The sequence below is a fragment of the Anomaloglossus baeobatrachus genome, chromosome 6 (assembly GCF_048569485.1).
Source record: "Anomaloglossus baeobatrachus isolate aAnoBae1 chromosome 6, aAnoBae1.hap1, whole genome shotgun sequence".
Classification (NCBI taxonomy): domain Eukaryota; kingdom Metazoa; phylum Chordata; class Amphibia; order Anura; family Aromobatidae; genus Anomaloglossus; species Anomaloglossus baeobatrachus.
The window spans coordinates 111267539-111291261 of NC_134358.1; the positions used below are offsets into that span (position 1 = coordinate 111267539).

General features: G+C 41.8%; 1 protein-coding gene across 5 annotated transcripts in view; it reads left to right on the top strand.

Moving 5' to 3' along the window:
• STAU2 (staufen double-stranded RNA binding protein 2) overlaps positions 1-23723 on the top strand; it is a 403856-nt gene that overhangs the window by 30999 nt on the left and 349134 nt on the right. For 3 of the 5 annotated variants that reach the window (XM_075353165.1, XM_075353168.1, XM_075353166.1), the window contains exons 2-5: positions 16001-16235; positions 19234-19364; positions 21048-21207; positions 21367-21420. In XM_075353165.1, the coding sequence (XP_075209280.1) occupies positions 16010-16235; positions 19234-19364; positions 21048-21207; positions 21367-21420 (571 nt within the window). In that variant the 5' untranslated portion in view covers positions 16001-16009. The remainder of the gene's footprint in view (positions 1-16000; positions 16236-19233; positions 19365-21047; positions 21208-21366; positions 21421-23723) is intronic. The other 2 variants (XM_075353167.1, XM_075353169.1) reach the window with 1 other exon arrangement.

Genomic DNA, 23723 nt, shown 5'->3' on the forward strand with positions numbered 1-23723 from the left:
TGCCTGTTACATTTGTGTTTTGCTGGTTATGTGTTATGTGCCGTTAATTGTTTGGGGATCCAATAAAGTCTAATTATTGTGGTTCCCTCACCCTGTGTTGTCTGAGTAGTGTTACGCCCACGGTTAAGGAGGCCGGCGTTCAGTTGGGATGAGCCCTGAGCCACGCTGTCTTTCTAAAGGCGGCGGGTTACCCACTGAGCCCTGTGTCTCCACAAAGGCTTTTTAGAAATCCCATTCTCACTTTGCTGCTTTTCTCCACAGCATAAACTGATATCCAGCGTGGGTTCCCAAGCTGCAGTTAATTTATGCTGTGGAAACAATAGTGTTTGTCCGCGGGTAGAATAGAGCTAAAGTCCAAAGTGGCCTGACCCGGATCATGGGCACGAGAACTGTGTTCTTCCATGGACAACACTTGCATTTCTGAAGGAAAGCGGACGCTGTGTCCTAGACAGTGTCGCCGGATCGTGGGCATATAACCTAAAAGTGAGAAATTTGGCACTATAGCAACATTTTTGTGAAGTACCTTTTGGATTCAAAATGATCACTATACCTCTGAATAAAATCCTTGACGGGGGTCTAGTTTCCAAAATGAGGTCACTTTTGGGGGGTGTCTGCTGTATAGGTACCTTTTAGGGGGCCCTGTAAATGCAACATAGTTACCGCAATTTATTTCAACTTTTCCAAAATTCAAATGGTGCGCCTTCCATTCCAATAACTCCTGTTTGTTCAAAGGTTTTTGGCCACATGTGGGGTACCACTGTGCTCATAAGAAATCTGATAACCCACTGGGGGGTCCACTTTTTGGTGTAGCCTTTTGAAAAAGTGAAAAATTTGGTGCTAAAGCAAGATTTTTGTGAAAAAAAAACCAAACTTTTTCAATATGATAATCTTAGGTTATCAAATTCTGTGAAGTACCTGTGGGTTCAAAATGCTCACTATACCCCTGAATAAAATCCTTGAGGGGTTTAGTTTCCGGAATGGGGTCACTTGTGGGGGAACTCCACTGTTTAGGCACATCAGGAGCTCTTCAAATGTGTCATGGCATTTGCTAATGATTCCAACCAATTTTGCAGTCAAATGGCGCTCGTTCCCTTCTGAGCCTTACCGTGCACCCAAATAGTTGATTTCCACCGCATATTGAAGTATCTGCGTACTAAAGAAAAATTGCACAATAAAGTGTGTGGTGCATTTTCCCCTGTTACCCATGTTAAAAGCTATCTGGGTGAAGTAACAATTATGTGGTAAAATGTATTTTTAGTTTCACGGCTCAATGTTTTTAACATTTTGTGAAACACCCGAGGGTTCTAGGTGCACACCAATCATCTAATTAAATTCCTTGAGGGGTCTAGTTTCCAAAATGGGGTCACTTGTGGGGGTTTCTGCTGTTTAGGTATCTTAAGGGCTCTACAAATGCAACATGGTGCCCGCAATCTTTTTCAGCAAATTTTGCTTTCCAGAATTCAAATATTGCTCCTTCCATTCTGAGCCCTCCCATTGTCCAAACATAACTTTTTGACTACTTGTAGGGTATCATCACACTCAAAGTGGGTAACAAACCGTGGGGTCCACTTTTTGGTGTTACCTCTTGAACAAGTGAAAAATTAGATTCTAAAGCAACATTTTTGTGAAAAAAAAGGAACTTTTTTTTTTTTTTTTTTTATGACTGCCTAAGGATATCAAATACTCACTATACTCCTAGATAAAATTCTTGAGGGGTGTGGCTTCCAAAATGAGGTCAATTGTGGGAGGATTTTGCGATTTAGTTACCTTAGGGGCCCTGTAAATGCAACATGATTCCCGAAATGTATTTCAACCAAATTTGTGTTCCAAAATGCAAATATTGCTCCTTCTGCTCCAGCCCTCTCATTTATCCAAACAGAGGTTTCTGACCACGTGAAGGTATCTGAGCGTTCAGAAGAAAGTGCGTAACATATTTTGGGGTCCATTTTATTGTGTTGTTTCTACTAAAAGCACTTAAATTCTGGCTAGAGCAACATTTTTAGGTAAAATGATGATTATTTATTTATTTATTTTTTCTTTTAATACCACATTGCTTTAGTTCCTCTGAAGGGGTTAGTAAACTTCTTGGTTATGATTTTTAGTACCTTTTAAGGAGTGTAGTTTTTAGAATGTCACTTTAGGGTATTTTCTGTCACCTAGCCCTTTCAAAGTCACTTCAAATATAATGTGGTCTTGTAATTTGGTTGAAAAAAAATGAATGAAAAATTGCTGATGAACTTAGAAGGATTCAAAGTGCCTAACCCCAAAAAGTTTTGTTTCAAAAAGTTGCCCTGATGTAAAGTAGACAAGTGGGAAATGTTATTTAGTAACTATTTTGTGTGACAACGCTATGGTTTGAGGGCATAAATACTAACCGTTGCGAAATTTGCAATATTTTCGTCAAAACATCAGCATTAATAGGTTGTCTCGTAATACGTTATTATATATTATCGTATGTGTCTCAAGGCATAAACAGACTGGATTAGACAAAGCCAAGAGAATATATGCAAGTCAAAAGTATAAGTAAATATACATGCTACATTGGTAAAGGTAATATACGGTAATTGCTTAAAGAAATGGGGGAAAGGCACAGACATGAGTGACAGAAAACTGTGTGTAGAAAGTAAAAAAATAAGAGCGGCTATAACGTAATGAAGTCAGTACCTGGTCTCTGTAGTTGAGGTTAGAGAATAGAGGACAATTCATATACTTCAATAGCTGTGAATGAGGTAGCACAGCCAGGCAGAAAGGAAATGATTTCAGAAGTAAATGCAGCTGAGATCGCATCCATATACCCATCTTATGAGGGGAAACGCACACCTTACTCCTTATTTCGCCCCAGATGAAGCCTCAGCGAAACGCATCATGTGTTTCCTCTCAAGAATTTCACACTTTACCTCTTTTGTCAATTTGATTACCTTTATCAATAAAGTTTACTGTGCGTGTGTGTGTATGTGCGTGCGTGTGTGTATGTGTATATTATGTCCGTGTCTGGTGTACATTCTCCTTGTTTGTGTGATCCGGTAATAACATTACATTCATAGAAGCACCCTCAGAAATGGTGGCTGTGCAGCGTATAAAATAGTGCATAAAAGGAGCAGCTTTTCAGTAAGGCTTTATCCATGTTTTACTTGTGAAAGCAGCAAGCCCGTCTTGTTGGAGTGATGTAATATACAGCGTTGCCATGGTGATCCATCCTATAACCTCCGCAGGGATGGCCTGCATGTGTCCTGCCTGCAGAGTAAACCTGGCCATTTGTGAATGGTTGTATCGGCACATCAGAAGCCTTAACTTATGGCTGATATTAGTGCACGCATGTATTACTGTGATTGTATGAGGTAGATGGGGTCTACATATACACAGATCATGTAATCCATCACCTCCAGGACTGGGCTCCACACGGCCAGTATGCAACTTGTGCAATCCTTTTTCTAGGGGCCCTATACACCTTACCAGTCCCCCCCCTCCCCCCCCCCCCCATAGAGAAGGGATTATAAGGTGAATAGGGCACCTAGAACAAGGATACTGCAAGTTGCATACTGGCCATGTGGAGCTCAGTCCTGGAGGTGATGGGCTCTACATATACACAGGTCATGTAATCCATCTACCTCATTAATGGATGCCATAGCACACCACCTTATTACCCTCCCTCCATTTTACACTGGCTGCTGATGACCATGACCAATAACCTAGAAGAAACATGTGCCCCGAGCAAAGCGAGCTAACATTTTATGTCGTCATTAATTTGGGCAATAAAATTATTTGTGTGGGGTCCGCACATTGCCCTATATCAGGGGTGGGGAACCTTTTTACTGCCTGGGGCTATTTGGAAAGTTCTGGCAACCCTTAAGGGCCGCCCAAAAATATCAATGTGAAAATTTACCAGCTATATTTGGTCAAACAGTTAATTAACTCCCCCCTATAGTGGTGGCTCTTTGTGATAATAATAATAATTGTGATAAGAGCCTTTAATAATATAAGGTCCCTTTTGCAGTAATTACCTACATTCAATACAGTTCGTACTCGGGTCAGCAGGGGGAGCTCTGACCTGGGGGAGGAGTTAGTGAGGAGAACCAGTTAGAACCAGTCAGTTCTAGTCAGGGAGAGTTTTTCCCGTCAGAGTGACAGTTGAAAGCAGACTGCTGAGGAGAGAGGAGCTTGAGTGAGGAGCTGGAGTAGTGCGGACATGCGAGCTGAGTCTGGGGCTAAGATGGCTCAGCCCAGAAAAGCGAGGTCTGCAGAGAGGCACAGGAGGAAGATTCTGGGGTGAGTGGAGCTGAACTGGCTCGCCTCAGAAGAAAATGTCAAAAACCGGACATCGGAGTCTGTGGTTGCCAGGGTGTTTGAGGCCCGGTAACCGAATTCGAAGGGCAGGAAGATTGCAGGTCTCCTGGCCCCAAAACAACCCGAAGGTACAGCCGCACATCAGGGACCTGGAATCGTTGCCAGCAAAGTGGCACCAGTGAAGGCCCGTGCAGCCTACCATACGGGTTACGGGTAGTACTGCAAGTCCCAGCAGAGAGGACCTCCATTTTACTAACGCAGCGGGGTCCTGTAGAAGAGAAGGGCGTAGGGAGAAGGCCTCAATACTCGGCCAGGGAGGTTAACCCCCCCCCCCACCCACTGCTTCCAGGCAAACTGGATCGCTACCACCAACTGTACCGGTCTCCCAGGACTTCACCGGTTGTTGCACAGTAAAAGTAAGGAGGTAAAGAAACTGCTGTGTTGGTCCGTTATTATCCGTATTCCGACCCTGCACCCTGAAGTTTACTGGGTTCCCAAAATAGACTTTGCAACCGTGCCCTGTGGTCTCACTCTACCTGTGGGCAGCAAGATCAGCAACTGCCCTGGGAAACCCGCATGCAGCGGCGGCCCACATAGCCGCAAAAACCGCAGGTGGTGTCATGAACTTTACTAAATATTAACCAAAACTCCCATCACCATCTCCCCTTTATTATTAAAAGACACCGCCAGGGTAACGGAGCTGGACCCCCGCTACCGTTGACATCCCCGGACTAGTGCTGCCCGGTTCCGAGTGCCCCCGGCCCTGGGGCGGGCGTGTCAGGGGCACACTGCATCGGAGAAGGGGCGGAGAGCCGGTGGCACAATGCTGGAAACAGTGAAACTGCTGTGGGACTGAAGTGCAAAGCGCTAAACCCGCCCACAAACTAAGTCCTGAGCACGTTGGCACCTGCCAGCGAAAGAGCTCATTGGTGCATGCAAGCAGCGTATGTGGAGATTTAAAGGGCCAGCGGCCGGTAAGACTACGGCGGTGACTGGAGCACTGCCGCCCCCGGGAATCTGCCTGGGAGCCACACAAAAGGTCATGGCGGACCACATGCGGCCCGCGGGCTTGAGGTTCCCCACCCCTGCCCTTTATTATCAGGGTTGTACTGCAACCCATAATGAAACTGTAGGTGCCCAAATGCTTGTTCGAATAATCATCTAATAACTGCTTTGCATACAGAGCCTTGAAAAAGTATTCATATCCCATGAACTTTTCCATATTTTTTTTTTCCTTCACATTACGCACACAAACCTACCCCTAGCACCTGTTAGTGGGATCTGGCATATACCACGCCGTCTTCATATCTGTTGCGCATGCTGCATAGCACAAGGCTGGTTCCTTGTGAGAATTTGAAGATTTATTGTTGAAATGTGTTGTTTCATTTTTTTTGCTATGTAGTTTTTCCGAAATCTAATAATGGGGTATAGGAGACCCCAAGACCTGGTTATAGGCAACGTAATTTGAAACCACATATTTTTTGGTGGACATGTAAATTATTTTACAGATGAGGATGATTGTGACTGAAGAAGATGAAGACGGCGATGTTGGAGCAGAAACAAAATTCATAAATGGTAACAATAACTATGAATGGTCACTAGATGGACCAACGACAATGGGGAAAAGTGCTCAAGAAAACGGCTCTACATTGTGTGGAATGCAAGAAAGCAATCTGTATGGATCACAATGATAAGATGTGTTCCGCTTTTGTAGAAGATGCTCTGCAGATCTAAGTTGAAGAAGTGAGAAACCTTGAAGAAGAATATTTGTCTAATATTACAAAAAGTAGTGTAGATAATTTTATTTTTGTGTGTTATTTATAAGGTGCCGCCAATATTTTTTCTTTAGTTTTCCAATAAGATGATTACATTGTTTTAGGTTTGTGTAATTTTAGGCAATACATTAACCCTAATTATACTATTCTAAGCAATACTGAGGTTAGTTAATACTTGAATTTATGTCGCTAAGTAGAGGAAACAGTTTTTGAGGTATACCGTGAACAGTAGTGAAAATATGATTGACATGTTCCAAGGTTAAATGTATTTTATGTGATACCAATAGTAAGAAGCAAGTATTTGTGAAGTGTAAAGGAAATGATACACAATTTTTCTAAATATGTATAAAAAAAAAAAAAAAAAATTATATATATATCTATTGTGACATGCTTTTGCATGTAGCCCCCTGTGGTCTGATACCTGTAAATAAAATGGTGACAGATCAGTTGCCTCCATAAGTCACCTAATAATAAATTGAGTCCACCTGTGTGTAATTTATTCTTCGTATAACTACAGCTGTTCTGTGGAGACCTCAGAGGTTTATTCAGGGCTGTGGAGTCGGTAAACCAAACCTCCGACTCCTCAATTTCTCTTGCTCCGACTCCTACATATATTGCTTATAGTTAGGTGAAAAATGTATTGTAATACATGAACATGTGTATGTGAACATCAGACATTTAATAATTTTTATGATACAATAATCAAGATATTTGGATACACAATTATATTTATTGGAATACAACTTTGGAACACAAACTGTAATAAATTGTAAATATGTTATACACTATGTAATATACAGTAGATTACATATATATCTTGTGTGTGTATGTGTATATAGATGTGTGTGTGTGTGTGTGTGTGTGTGTGTGTGTATATATATATATATATATATATATATATATATATATATATATATATATATATATATATATATATATATATATATATAATATATATCACAAATTGTATTACATATTTACAATTTTAGTTTTTCGTGTTCTAAAGTTATATTCCAAAAAATATTTTATGTTCTATCTAAATATCTTGATTATTGTATCATAAAAATAATTAAATGTCTGATGTTCACATTGTACTACAATACATTTTTCACTTAAATATAAGCATTATACTAAATGTTATTATTTAGTAAAATATTCAGCACATTCTGCATTGCACTACTGTCCCCAATTTATTATATATTTTAGGAGTCGGTGCATTTTATACCGACTCCGACTCCACCAAAATGAGCTCAGACTCCGACTCAGACTCCACAGCCCTGGATTTATTTGAGAACATTAGGAATTAAACAGCTGCATGAGAACCAAGGAACACACCAGACAGGTCATGGAAAATGTTGTGGAGAAGAGTAAAGCAGGGTTAACTTATATATTAATAAAAAAAAAATTTCCGGAGCTCCCAAGCTCTGAATGTCTCACGGAGTGCTGTTCAATCCATTATTAGAAAATGGAAAGAGTATGCTACAATTGTAAACCTACCAAGACATGGCCAACCACCTAATCAGACATCTCAAGAAGAAGAGCACTAACTGGAGAAGCAGCCAAGTGGCGCATGGTCACTGTGGAGCAGCTGCAGAGATCCACAGCTCTGATGGGAAAATCTATCCACAGGACAACTCTTAAGGCCGGTGTCCCACTTGCGATTACCGTGCGTATATCTCGCGCAAGTACATAACCCGTCACGGACTCACACGCTGCTCACAGGAGTGAGTCAGCTGCATATAATCAACCCGCTCCTGTGAGCAGAGTGTGAGTCTGTGACGGGTGATGCACCGTGAAGCTCGCGCGAGATATATGCGTGGTAATCACAAGTGGGACACCGGCCTTAGTCGTTTACTCCACAAACCTGGGCTTTATGGGAAAAATGGCAATGAGGAACACATTTTTGAAAGCAAGCTGTAAGAAGTCCCATTTGCAGCTTATTAAAAGCCATGTGGGGAGCACAGCTAGCATGTGGAAGAGGGTGTTCTAGTCAGATAAGACCAAGGTATAACTTTTTGGATGAAATGCAAAATGCTACTGTGTGTGTGGTCGAAAAGTAAAACTGCTCATCACCCAAACACCACCATCTGCACCATCAAACATAGTGGTGGCAGCATCATGCTGTGGTGAGGCTTTTATTCAGCAGGGAAAGTGAGGCTGATTACAGCTGATGGAACGTTGCATAATGCTAAATACAGAGTAATCCTGGTAATTGGATCAAAAGGTGTTCCTGCAAAGTATTGACTGGGGGGGGGGGTCTGAATACAAATGCAAGTCACAATTTTCAGATTTATATTTTTTAAATTATTTACAACACCATGTATGATTTCATTTACACTTTACACTTCACAAATACAGTGCCTTGCGAAAGTATTCGGTTCTCTTGAATTGTCCAACCTTTTCCCACATTTCAGGCTTCAAACATAAAGATAAAAATTTTAATGTTATGGTGAAGAATCAACAAGTGGGACACAATTGTGAAGTTGAACAACTTTATTGCTCGTTTTAAACTTTTTAAAAAAATAACTGAAAAGTGTGGGGTGCAATATTATTCGTCCCCTTTTACTTTCAGTGCATCAAACTCACTCCAGAAGTTTGAGGATCTCTGATCCAATGTTGTCCTAAATGACTGATGATGATAAATATAAGCCACCTGTGTGTAATCATGTCTCCGCATAAATGCACCTGCTCTGTGATAGTCTCAGTGTTCTTTTTAAAGCGCAGAGAGCATCATGAAGACCAAGGAACACAACAGGCAGGTCCGTGATACTGTTGTGGAAAAGTTTAAATCCGGATTTGGTTACAAAAAGATTTCCAACACTTTAAACATCCCAAGAAGCACTATGCAAGTGATCATATTGAAATGGAAGGAGTATCATACCACTGCAAATCTACCAATACCCGGCCGTCCATCCAAACTTTAATCTCAAACAAGGAGAAGACTGATCAGAGATCAGGTGGGAGAGTCTGTCCATAGGACAACAATCAGTCGTACACTGTACAAATCTGGCCTTTATGGAAGAGTGGCAAGGAAAAAGCCATTTCTCAAAGATATCCATAAAAAGTGTTGTTTAAAGTTTACCACAAGCCACGTGGGAGACACACCAAACATGTGGAAGAAGGTGCTCTGGTCAGATAAAACCAAAATCGAATTTGGCACAATGCCAAACGATATGTTTTGCATAAAAGAAACGCAGCTCATCACCCTGAGCACACCATCCCCACTGTCAAACATGGTGATGGCAGCATCATGGTTTGGGCCTGCTTTTCTTCAGTATGGACAGGGAAGATGGTTAAAATTGATGGGAAGATGGATGGAGCCAAATACACGATAACTCTTGTAAAAAAAGCCTGTTAGAGTCTGCAAAAGACCTGAGAATGGGACAGAGACTTGTCTTCCAACAAGACAATGATCCAAAACCTAAAGCAAAATCTACAATGGAATGGTTCGCAAATAAACGTATCCAGGTGTTAGAATGGCCAAGTCAGTCCAGACCTGAATCCAATCGAGAATCTGTGGAAAGAGCTGAAAACTGCTGTTCGCAAACGCTCTCCATCCAACCTCACTCAGCTCCAGCTGTTTGCAAAGGAAGAATGGCCAATAATTTCAGTCTCTCGATGTGCAAAACTGATAGACACACCCCAGCTGTAATCGCAGCAAAAGGTGGCGCTACAAAGTATTAACTTAAAGGGGCTGAATAATATTGCACGCCTCCCTTTTCAGTTTATTATTTTTTAAAAAGCTTAAAATAAGCAATAAATTTCATTCAACTTCAAAATTGTGTCCCACTTGTTGTAATTCTTCACCATAACATAAAGATAAAATTGTTAATGTTTGAAGCTTGAAATGTGGGAAAAGGTTGAAAAATTCAAGGGGGCCAAATACTTTTGCAAGCCACTGTACTAGCTATTTAGTGTTGGAATATCACACAAAAGCCCAATAAAATACATTTAACTTTGTGTAACTTTTAAAAAATAAATGCGGAAAGGTCATGGGGTTTGAATAGTTTTTCAAAGCACTGTACATGGAGTTTGTGTCTCTGATCGATTTGCTGTATTATTCTTGATAGATACTCGGTTCAAGTTGAAAATCTGTCCATGTAAAAGAAGTCTATTGGCCCCAAATAAGTAAAAACCCCAGGGTGCAGCAAATCGACACCAAGTAAATAAATTCACACACTCTATATTGAATATGGTTTGGTGGAGCAAGCTTTCATCGGGTAAGAACTGACACCCAAGCTTGGATGGGAGATGTTGAAGCTTCTCCCATACGTCCTGGGCTTCATATCTGGTTTGCTGAAATGCGTTATGTGCAGCGGGTGTATTTATCGTCTTAAAAATAATTTTCTGTTTCTGGTATCAATCTGTCGCTCTATGGATGTATTCTTTATTTTAATCTGGCTATTTTTACTTATCTCGTTACTGCATTTGGAGAATTACTGGGATTATAACATTGGCAACTGGCGGAGAGATTGTATCTAAGTGATTTTATGGAGTTTTGCACTATTGGACTCTCGCCTCTTGCTGTTGCCTGCATTTGGAGGTTGTTTTTGTTTTTTTTTAATCTTTTACTATTTTTCACTAATACTAATCTTATTCTTCTCTCCTTTTGCTAACCAAATTTCCAATCATCCTTTTTTTTTTTTTTTTTTCTTTTATCATTTGCACTTCAGTTACATTTAGGCAAACCTCCCATTCTCGCACCTGTGATGTTCATGAATCCGTGGGCTCGGAGCCACCTAACATTTTATGCGCTGTTCTGTTCTATAAACCGGATGGAACTAGTGCGTTTTTTCCCCCATACGATCCTTTTGTTCCATGTGGTTTATTGGTTTATTGCTTTTGTGCATTAGCACATTGGCATATGTTGTTCAATGTGTAGCACATTTTGCCCACTGACCAAAATAATATAATCCTATTCATAAAAGGAAAATTTTTTGTTGAATTTAGTGGTTGAGTAAATGGGAGCGAGCTGTGGGTAATGGGAATTATTCACCACCTATCCATCCATGGCCAAGAGCTGTGGGTAATGGGAATTGTTCACCACTTATCCAACCATCCAGGGCCAAGAGCTGTGGGTAATGGGAATTTTTCACTACCTATCCAACCATCCAGGGCCAAGAGCTGTGGGTAATGGGAATTTTTCACTACCTATCCATCCATCCATGGCCAAGAGCTGTGGGTAATGGGAATTGTTCACAATCCATCCATCCATGTGGGCGGGCTGAGGGTAATAGGAATTGTTCGCAACTAGGGATGATCGAATATCACAAATATTCCCCAATATTCGGCTTCGCGAATGTCCGACGAATAGGTCGCCGCTATGCGAATATTCAATGCTATTTGGCAACTATTCGGGTTTCCCATAGACTTACATTGCGCATCAAATATTCGCAAATAGTTGAATAGCGGCGACCTATTTGGCGAATATGGGCATAGCCGAATATTTGAGTTATTCGATCATCCCTATTCGCAATCCATCCATCCATAGGAGTGAGCTAAAGGCAACAGGAATAGTTCACGAATCACAACCCATTCATTCATTCATTCATCCAGCCATCCATCTATTCATGTGAACGAGCTGAGGGTAATGAGAATTGTTCACAACCCATCCATGCATCTATACTTCCATTCATGTATGTATCCATCCATCCATTCATGGGAGCGAGATGAAGGTAATGGGAATTGTTCACAACGCATCAATCTATTCATCCATCCATTCGTGGGGGCGAGTTGAGGGTAATGGGAATTGTTCACAATCCATATATCCATCCATTCAATCATTTTGAAAAGCCTTGGATTTGGACATCACTTGTTATAGGTATAAAAAATGTATAATGATACAGAGTAATTATCTTATACCAGGCTTGTTACTGAAATTCTCAGATTTCATGGTTCTAACAGAAATTAGAATAGTTGTTTTTTTTTTTTTTTTAATTTTTGTTGTGGATAAATGTGTTTTGTGTGGGATGTCACTGACATCAAGTAGAAGATGAATCCTTGTAGGTACAGATCGCTAAAGAGGATTTGTGATCTCGTATATAACACAGTGTGTGCGTTCCGTGCAATAAATTTGGTACAATTTTTGACATCATATTTTCTCATTTCAAAGTTCATTAGTCATTACCTGTTAGCGATCAGGGCAGCGGTACTTTGAAATGAGAGAATATGATTACCGTAGTCAAAAGTTGTACCAAATTTATTGTGTACCTGATTTTTTTGGCACAGAATCTTGTATCCAGCACTGAGCAAGTGTAGCCAAAGCGTTTTGTACATTAAATAGATGGTGTTGAGAACCTCAGGTGCTGTAACCTCTTTTATATTATGTTGTAAATATATATTTAGATGAAATTTTTTAATGCTTTTGTCATGATTTTAGTATCCCCTTAAAATACTCTTGTTTTTAGTCAATAGCAATCAGCATTATGACCTAATATTGTTCATTTAAAATCTGTTTGTAGTTTACAACCACCAGCAGAATACACCGTGACAAACACGGATATGGAAAATATGTGGATTTTACTCACATTTCTTATTCAAAGGGTGAAATACCCACCAACATTCATGGCATAAATTGATATGCAATGGTTTTCAAATCTGTGCCGGAAAATGCTGCAGATTTCCTGCAAACAAATCAGCAGTGTTTCCGCAAAATGAGAACATAAACAATGTGAATGCAAATTGTACAGGTTTTCACCATGGAGATCACCTTTTTCAGTGCAGAGGAAGAAAACCCAAAGCAAAATCTACCTCAAACCTTTTATTCTCAAAAATTTGTGTTCTTTATGGATGTAACTTTTTAGGGTTCATTTTCTTCTACTTCAAACTTCAAAAGCCTCAAAGTGGGTAAAAGAAGTGATCTGACCGTTCTACAGGCGGCTTCAGCTTGGAAACAACTTTATATTGTATACATAACATAATAATAAAAAAAAAAACACAAGACTCCAAAAGAGATTACAGTGGAACCTTGGTTTAAGAGTAACTTGGTTTGAGAGCGTTTTGCAAGAGAAGCAAAGCTTTCTAAAAGTTTGTAACTTGGTTTAAGAGCAATGCTTTGCAATAAGAGCAAATTCCCACTGTGTACACTTCTGGTTCTGTCCTTTCATCGCGCTCTGACCAGCTCTGGAGGTAACTTTCTGTATATATGTACTGTATACAGAATACCAATGTACAGTACAGTATATACTGTATAGCATGTCTATCAATTTCCCTTTGTGGATACATTATTGTACTCTCTTTCTGCTAACCAGTACTCTACATTGCTTGTACTGTACCTCCCGCACACCAACCATTTTATTGCAAGCTAAAATGCAGTTTAATTTGTTTTTATGCTTTTTACTGTACAGTATTGTGTATTAGTGTACTGTAATAATTTCATATGAATACAATACATTATTTTGTATTACTGCAATAAGTTTGTATAAATACAGTAAATATTTTTGGGTTGTGGAACAAATTGTCTGCATTTCAATTATTTCCTATAGGAAAATTTGCTTTGATATCAGAGTAACTTGGTTTAAGAGCAGACTCCCGGAACCAATTATGCTCGTAATCCAAGGTTCCACTGTATTCAGGAAAACATTGGTTTCCTGAAGCGTTTTTTGCTTTAAAAACTCACCGGGTGTGCGTAGTTCGTAGTGAGTAGTTTGTCCAGGAGTGAATGGGAACAAGAAGATAATCTAGAATAGGTCCCTTAATACGAAATATCAGTAAATACAAACTTTACATTTATAGTATCCTAATCTAACCAAAATACTATTCAATAGCACGAATTCAAAGAATAAAGCGGATAGTAAATGTAATATTTGCATTTTATCATGTTATCAGAAGAGACTAGCAATGTAGAATATATATAATACGTGTCAAACTAACAAAAAAATATGAGGTCCACCTAGGGTGCTAGCAAAACGATGTCATTTGGGGTATCCCCATGCGTTTCACTGCAGGAGTGCTTCTGCCTCTGAGGAAGTGTGATTGTTACCATTGTTTGAGAGGTTTGCATGACATTTGATCTAGACCACAGAAACTAAGAAATATGATTGTAGAAATCTTCTGCGTTTTGGGGTTCCAGTTAGTAATCAGTAGCAAGAACTACTGGATCTGTAAAAGGGGATTTATTAGAAATGGGGTATTTGCAGAACCTAACTAAAGGTACCTTCACACTTAGCGATGCAGCAGCGATCCGACCAGCGATCTGACCTGGTCAGGATCGCTGCTGCATCGCTACATGGTCGCTGGTGAGCTGTCAAACAGGCAGATCTCACCAGCGACCAGTGAACAGCCCCCAGCCAGCAGCGACGTGCAAGCGACGCTGCGCTTGCACGGAGCTGCCGTCTGGAAGCTGCGGAGACTGGTAACTAAGGTAAACATCGGGTATGGTTACCCGATGTTTACATTAGTTACCAGCGCACAGCTGTGTGTGCAGGGAGCAGGGAGCCGCGCACACTGAGCGCTGGCTCCTTGCTCTCCTACCATAGCTACAGTACACATCGGGTTAATTAACCCGATGTGTAATGCAGCTACATGTGCAGAGAGCAGGGAGCCGCGCACACTGCTTAGCGCTGGCTCCTTGCTCTCCTAGCTGCTGTACACATCGGGTTAATTAACCCGATGTGTACAGCAGCTACATGTGCAGAGAGCCGGAGCCGGCAGCACAGGCAGCGTGAGAGCTGCAGATGCTGGTAACTAAGGTAAATATCGGGTAACCACCTTGGTTACCCGATGTTTATCTTGGATACAGCTTACCTCAGCTGTCAGATGCCGGCTCCTGCTCCCTGCTCGCTTCATTTGTCGCTCTCTTGCTGTCACACACAGCGATCTGTGTGTCACAGCAGGAGAGCGGCTTTGAAGAAAACGAACCAGGGCTGTGTGTAACGAGCAGCGATCTCGCAGCAGGGGCCAGATCGCTGCTCATTGTCACACACAGCGAGATCGCTAATGAGGTCACTGCTGCGTCACAAAAAGCGTGACTCAGCAGCGATCTCGGCAGCGAGCTCGCTGTGTGTGAAGCACCCCTAAGGGAAAGGGTACAATGAAAGGGAAAAAAGTAATAGGAGAGGGTGGTGAAAGATAGGAAGAGGGGAGACTGACTGACTAGCTTGGTGTGACACCTATATATCTGCCACACAGTCAAACATGGCCCATACAGTGCCCATCGTTTGTAACCTCCACATGATAGTACCATCCAATCAGTTCAGACTTTTGAGCTCTCCATGATCATGCACGTGTCTGCTGATGTCGATGCTCTCCTGAAGGTGGCTCTCTGAGGTCCAGAATGGGTTAGAGGATCAAGAATCTTGACAAATTTATGTGCAATTGCGTTCATTTTTCTTTGGATGGCGTCCTCGTATATAGGAAAGGTCTTCATCTCACAAAGCTTGAGGACAGGAATACACTCCATTTGGGCTGTGGAGACTTAATGTCCATCTCTAGAACAGTGACTTGTATTCCAAATGCCACAGAGGCTATGTACAGATGTAGATTACAAGAGGCCACAGGCAACATGTTCAATTCATATGTAGATGCCCTCTTTGCTCGGTCAGTAGAACCAAGGGAAATCCACTACAGTATATACAATGGCCTTCCTGCCTCACAGGGTCACAACCCCCCTTACAGGGCATGGCTTTCTCTTTGATGGAGACCCTTGAGCTCTGTTAGAATTTAGAGCTCCAAAGGTGAGTTCAGTGATTCATATTACACATATTGTCCATGTTGACTTCCAACATACATTGAGAGCTGAATCGGCATTGTACGGGCTATGAGTAATATACATGTAGATGTGTGCATTGTGTAACATATTAATGTGATAGTATTCTAAGCCGTGGAGGATACAGGGAAATGACTGCCCTGTGTCTCTTACATTTTACAGAATGACCTGTGACATGTCCTGTGTTTAACCAATTCTTTTTTTGTTGTTTTGGTTTTTTTTTTACCTGTCACAGAGCTAGAGAATGGCACACATTACGGCACCATCACCTGCACCCATGTGTGACTCTTCTTTTTCTTCTGTGCTACCTGCTCCTTCAAGTCCCAGTCAGACGAGCGTTCAAAGCTCCTTGAATGGATCTGCTACAGAAATCACCACAGATAGCCCCACCGAAAGTCTTGTGGATTCGTCATCCTCTGTTAGCTCGCCAGGAGTGGCCACTGAAGAAGGGCAAGCCAAATTCTTGGAAGGTACAATGTCACATATGTCTATTACCTACTGTGACCTGAGCGTTGCATCAAGCACCTAGTCATGGTTTAGTATTTATGTATCATTGGTAAACTATAGGTGAAGATAAGAAACTTTGTAATATATTTTATTAGACAAAAATGCCTCTCCACTGTATAACCACTTCTTCTTTCCTGCCCCAGCCTCATACACTGATAGGTGTTTGTGAATTTTTTGATGAGAGGTCTGTACACAGAAAATTATAAGAGAGCCAACCAGCAGGATTTTGCTGTATGAGGTAAAGGCAGTGCCATACAGGTACTAAGATGCAGAATCCAGGCATAGCTGTTATAGAAAGATCTGATGCTTGGTTGTAGAAATATATTTCATCAAAGTTGTAGAAAAGCATTGAACTTTGCCGCATGCAACGCGGGCAGTCCTTTGTGGGTCGGGTATTCAGTGTTTATTCCTCCTCTGGCATCCTCCGGTTTGCCTCCTTTTCTTTATTTGAATAATATTTGAATGTTGTTGTTGGCGGCACATGCGCATTGCCACAGTAATTATGTCTTCAATAAAATGACGCTAGAGTCCGCGCATGCACGTACGCGATCTCCAGCACCATTTTATTGAAGACTTTGCCGTGAAGACTGAGAGGCATTGGCGCATGCACAGATCTAAAAAAAAAAAACATTGACGCAAGCGCCAATACTTCATAGTCTTCTCTACAGTGTCTTTACTAAAATAGAACCGGAGATTGCAATACGCACATTGCATGGACTCTGTCGCCATTTTAATGAAGACATAATTACTTTGGCAATGCGCACGCGCTGCCAACAACAGCTATGGCAGCCAGTATGGCACTGCCTTTACTTCATATAGGAAAATCCTAGTGGTTGGTTCTCTTTAAGTTATATGTTGAAACACATAGAAGTTCATAGAAAGGTGATGGGGTGAAGGTGGGAGATGGCGCTGGAAGAAGGCATAGGCAGAAATCAACATCCTTAGTGGTTGAAGTGCAACACTCTAGAGCTGCCTTTACAGCTACACTGCTTATTACTGCTGTATAGTGCTGCTTCTGAGGCTGCGCTGCAGGGAGGCGGGGGATCAGGACCTCCTCTTTACTGTGTGCTTTGTAGAAGAGAACTGACCGAAATTGTGATTGCAGAAGGAACAGCTGATAAGCAGGCAAGGTACACGTCGTATGGTATATTAACTAAATAATTGTATTATTCTGCATGTATATTACACTACAGATTATTCTGCAAAGTTTCCTGAAATTATAGATTCACTCACCATAAAATGTATTTATATGGTGCAATTGATGAAAAGGCCCACTTAGATTTAAATATATGGTAATTTTTTTTTCTTTTTCTTTTTTTATTTTTTTTTTTTACTGAAAACAGTAGGAATAAAATAAGTAAAAAAAAAAACGCAAACAAACCACAAAACCTGCCCACTTTGTCTTCCTCAACCCCTTCACGACCATGGACGAATCTATCCGTCATGGATCGTGTGCCGTTAAGGCCTGCCCCCTGCCGCGGGCAGGGTGCGGCGATCGGCGCACATATCAGCTGTTTTCAACAGCTGACGTGTGCCTGCATGTTACAAGTGGAATCTCATTCCACCCGTAACATTAACATTAATATTAACCCCTTACATCTCGCTGCCAAAGTCTGGCAGCGAGATGTACATACGCGCGGTATAAAAACAAGCCGTCATATGGCAAGATTGACGGAAAAATAAAAAAGTTACGGCTCTCGGAAGAAGGGGAGCAAAAAACAAAAACGGAAAGTGCCCTGGGGCTGAAGGGGTTAACTAAAAAGTGTCTTCCTGTATATCCATTGATGCATCTTCCATTGAAACCAATGGGAGCAATATTATACTGTACAGTGGTTTTTCTGGCTCATTTTAACTTAATCCACCCAATTTACCATATGATGGGTACTGCCACTCTGCACTACATGTGATTGGTTTGTTTTGTAATACGACCACACTATAGTAGTGAATTACATTGTGTGATTGGTTGACTCCTAGCGCCTTTCCCCAGTATTTGATGGTCGGACATGTCCTGTGCTGATCTTTACCTGTGCCGTGATGAGCAGCTTCTTTGGACACCAGTTGAGGATTGCTCCATTTTGTTTTCTTTATACATCGTGTGCTATACAGGACCCTTATGAATCTACACATGTAAATTGATTTTCAGCTTCTTGCAAGTTTTTTATGTACTCTTGTTTTATTTATTTTAGTTATCTGCTTAATTTTCATTTTTGCCTTGCATTAACATTTTTAGGGATTTTGTTCTAGTTTTCTTAAACACTTATGGTCTCAAGTTACAATATGTTCCAACGATGTGTCCAACTTACAATGGGCGTCATGGAGCCAATTAATTTTGTATCTTGAAGGGTCACTGTACATACAGGGTATATAGTATATAGAGTAATGGCAAGTTGGTGTGGGTGCTGCGCAGACTAAGTTCCACCCACCCATGATGAGTCCATTGCTGCACGATGGTAAAACAAAATACGGTCCATACCAATAAACCAAACTCCCCTGAGTGCCCGCTGCCAAAATCCTTTACAGGAGGCTTGCTTGCTCTGCTGGGATTTTTGGGCTTTCCCCCTATGTATGCAGACCTTTGGAAAAATCTAAGTGATTGGACAGGTATAGGTTGTTTTATAAAAACGTCACAAAAAATCAGTCACCGGTGGCTGCTCCTGTGCAACAAATGGAGAGTTGTAAACCTTCTTGCTGGACCACTTCTGCTTCTTCACCCATCTCGGAGCCGCTGGATGTTTCAGTTGCCCAATGCCTTTTTTTTTTTTTTTTTTTTTTTTTTTTTTAATTTTTTCCAATTCCAAAGAAGTGATGCCAATTTAGCTAATGTGTTAATTTTTGTATATTTTTATTTTCATGTTTGCCCTAATGTGAATGTTCCTAAATCCACAAGTGTCTGTAATAAATTGATCAGAATGATTGGTTGGATAAGTTCTCACCATAACTCATTTTTTTGTCTCTATTCAGTGCCTCTCCATGAAAACATGACAAACCCCAAAGAGAAAACGCCAATGTGTTTGGTGAATGAGTTAGCCCGCTTTAATAGGATTCAGCCACAATATAAACTTCTAGATGAAAGAGGACCGGCGCATTGCAAGGTACAGTGACGTCATCTGCTGAAGCCCCAAAAATTAAATTAAAGAGTTGCTATTAAGAGGTTGGGGCTGCCCTTTTTTTTAATGAAAAGACTGGTGATTTTTTAAAAATCTGTTACTGTCAAAAGTGCATAGAAATAATCCGAATAATAGTCCGGTCTTGCTATCTATTCCCGCCCCTGTCTGCGCCGGAATTACCATCTGGCGGCGTCAGGGGAAGGAAGGCCAAGCAGGCAGACAGGGCGGGAATAGATAGTGAGACCTGATCCACATATTCCCTTCCTGTTGCACCTGTCAATCAAATAGCAGTGCATTTCTGAATCTTTACTTGCACATATTTCTGAAATAAAACATCCAATCTCTGAACAAAATGTATGGTTAGATTCAGCATGCTATCATCAGTATAGCACTGGCTTTACTTTATATATGAAAATACTGCAGGTTGGTTCCCTTTAATGAATCAGGAGCGCCTGACGAGTGGCGTACACCTCTAGGGATTGGTGTAAGGTTTCTGGGGTAATTAACGCCACAGCTGGTTATGAATTAGACAAGCTGTGGTGTCACGCTCCTGCTCCTTACATTTTGGTGGAGCTGGCGAAAATAGGCAGTGAAAACTGCAAAAGGTGCAAAATGTTTCCACAACTCTAAGTGGCGCGAAAGATTTACAACTTTTCGAAACAATTTGACACAATTCTGTCAAAAATAATTTGATGAATCGGGGCTTAAAGTCTGTTGGCCAAAGGTACCCGTTTTGGATCTTATCTGATTTTACCCCCAACCCATCTCCTCTATCATTTTCTTAAATAATATACCGTATTTTTGGCTTTATAAGACGCACCGGATTATAAGACGCACCCCAACTTTAGACGTATAAAAAATGGTAAAAAGATAAAAATGGGGTTTGTCTTATACTCCGGTGTTCTCTTACCGGAGGGGGCAGCAGTGGTGGTGAAGCGGGGTCACAGGAGGCAGAGGTGCTGGCGGCGGGTCAGTGGCGGTGGGGTCCGTGGTGACAGGTGCGGCGGGGTTTGTGGTGGCGGCAGCAGCGGCGGCAGGTGAGTGGTGCAGCAGCAGGCCTGTGCGGTGAGTGTCCCAGTGTCCGCAGTCCCAGTACAAATGATGGCGTCTAAAGCGCCGCATGCGCAGATGGAGCTCTCATCCCAGAGCTCCATCTGCGCACGCGCTCGCTCCTGGCGCCATAATTTGAAACTGAGATCGCGGACACAGTGGGAAACCTGCTGCGCAGCCACCCACACATACAGAGTGGCAGTCAGCAGTATGCCCGTCCACCCGCACAGAGAGGCAGCTGGAACCGACAGACATCTGGCTGCTGCCCTCACACAGGCACCCGGCTGCCACCCGCATGCAGGCACATGCACCTGATTGCCGCCCGCACAGGCACCCGACTGCCACCCGCATGCAAGCACAGGTACCCGGCCGCTTGCACGCAGCCACAGGCACCCGATCGCCGCACATACAGAACCCCCAGGTAAAGCTATATTCGGATTTTAAGACGCACCCCTCATTTTCCTTCCAAATTTTTGGGAGGAAAAGTGCGTCTTATAATCCAAAAAATATGGTACCTATTGGTTCAGATTTCTTATAACTTATTCAAATTACTTGTAATCAATGTGGAGTTTTACATTTTTCTTTTTATATATATTTTTTCCCCTCTTCTTTTCCAAGTTATTTACTGTTCAGCTGACACTGGGCGATCAATCTTGGGATGCTGAGAGCACTAGTATTAAGAAGGCCCAACATGCCGCAGCGAGTCTAGCATTATCGGAGACCACACTGCCTAAACCTGCGGCCAGACAGACGAAAAACATTCTGAACACTAACCCCAGTAAGTATGTCCTCCCTGGCTCGTGTACATTAGATAGGGCATTTGATGGGGCTTAGAATAAATAAATGTGACCTGATCCATACATAATTGAAGAATATTAGGCTTATCCTATCGTTTAGTAAGGATCGATGGTAATTGTTTTTATCTGCCGCTACACAGAAGCTGCTCATCTGCATCGAATTAAATATTCTTCAGCAAGACTCTCTGCTAAAGGTAAATAGATCTTGGTTTGCTATGGGATCAACGTTGTCATCTTACCATAATGTGATACTGTCTTATGTGTCTATTGGAACGCTAGAGGCTAACGAAAATGTCAGCCCATGCAGAAGGTGTCTCCTAGCTGTCCAAAGTTACAGATCTGCCGTATTATTTGTGCATAAGTAGGTGGATGTCCTATACCTGGTGGAGAGATTGATGGGGTAATCCATGACTTCTGTGTCATGGGCCGCCCAAAACGACGCTGCACTAAGCATAAAAGTGGTCCTTTGAAACACAGTGCTTCAGTTTTGGTCTTTCATGGAGGAATACTGGGAACAGACCTCTCCTTTTTTAATTTTTGATTGCTGTATTTGCCACATTTATGTAAATTATATTTGTTAAATTAAAAAGTTAAAATGACATAAATGGGTTTTTGTAAAGTCTTCACTAGAGCTCCGCACCAACCATATTAGGGACAATCTCTCAAAGGGCAATCTTGTGCAAAAGTGATACAATTGCTTCGGAGTAAGATTTCTTTCCAAAATAGAAGTGTTAATGGTTTATTTTTTATTAAATGGCAAAATACAAAGTGAACGAGCTAAAGAGAAATATAAATCATATCAATGTTTAGTGTCACCGCCCTTTCTCCTTCAAAGCAACATCAATTCTTCTAGGTGCACTTTCACTGTTTTTGAAGGAACTCAACAGGGAGGTTCCAAACATCTTGGAGAACGATCTACAGAGCTTCTGTGGATGTATTGTGGATAAACGCGGCACTTCTGTGTGGTAGGTGCTCAAGTAGGATCCAGTCCAGTAAGTAGCAAAGAGCAAATACTTGGCGCTCAAACAGTTGAATAAACTGTTATTTTATTGGGTAAGGCCCCTTTCACATTGCGTTATGACCTTTGTTCACTGGTCCCTTCGGGGCTTTTGCCCAACCCCTGTAAAACAAGTTTCTGATGCATGCACCGATGGGGCCATTGACTATAATGGTGCAGACAGAGTCACCGTGTGCTCTGACGTGCACCATTTTCGGGAATATACGCTTACTGGAGGCGGACACCCAGACACAATCTAATATATCTGGGTGTTCACCTCTAGAAAGCGTATACTCACAAAAATTGTGCACGACAATACACAAGGTGACGCCGTTTGCACCATTCTAGTCAATGGCCCTGTTGGTGCATGCGTCCGAAACCCGTTTTGTGAGTGCTCGGGTGGAAGCCCCGAAGGGACTACTGAATGGGGATCACGGTGTGAAAGCAGCCTAAGCGGTAGACATTGCGATCTACACCAGCGCTACTTTCACTCACAAGCTGAGCAGACCATCTACACTGCACACTGATGAAGGTATATGTTAGGCCAAAACGTCTGTGCTGTATCTGGTCAAGCTTACTCAATAACATACCAGTTTATTCAACTATTTGAGTGCCAAGTATTTGCTCTTTGCTTCTATGGATGTAGACCTGAACAAATCCTTCGGTTTCTTCATGTAATCCTAGACATACACAATGATGTTGAGATCGGTGATCTGTAGAGACCATATCATCGCTTCTAGGACTCCTCATTGTTTGGTTCTCTAGAGATAGCGCTAATTGACATCGACTGTATGTTTGGGACCATTGTTCTATAGGTGATAATTTGCTGATCGGTGGTTATCCTATCGATGATATCCACACTGATCAGCAGAACACGAACTTTTATCCTCATTACGAAATGATGACATGCCCCTTCGTCACTCCATTTGTTTTCTATTCGGCTGCTGGAAAAAGCTGAGTGCAGAGCTCAGCAGCCCCATAGAGACTGGATGGAGTGCAAGTCGCACATGTGCAATGTTGCTCCATTCTAACGGGGATGAACATTTTTCTTTCTGCCAATCAATGCTGGTTCCAGTGGTTGGACCTTCACCGATAATAAAGTTGTCACCCTACACATGGATAAGGGATAACTAGAGTTGGATGGATTGATTTGTGGGACTGCAGTGCATGAGCCAGGTCAGTAGTCTCTGACTCCAGGACGGGAGGCTAGCGAATCTCTCTACCGTCTGGATTCCCTGGCCCGGCTTTTGATTAGAGATTGCAGTGTGACGCACAGATGACGTCGCACCATTCCTGCTAATAAAAACCCACTCCGGGGATCTTGGAAGGTTAGGGATCTGCGGAGCTCCTGTTCAACGGTCACATAGCACTAATTTGGTCGATGGACCACAGTACGACAAATCGATCCACCCAACTTGTTCTCACCTGACATCCCCTTCCTTCTATCTTTGTACACCCTAGCCTAAATGACCTTCATTAAATTGTTGTAATCAAGATGAA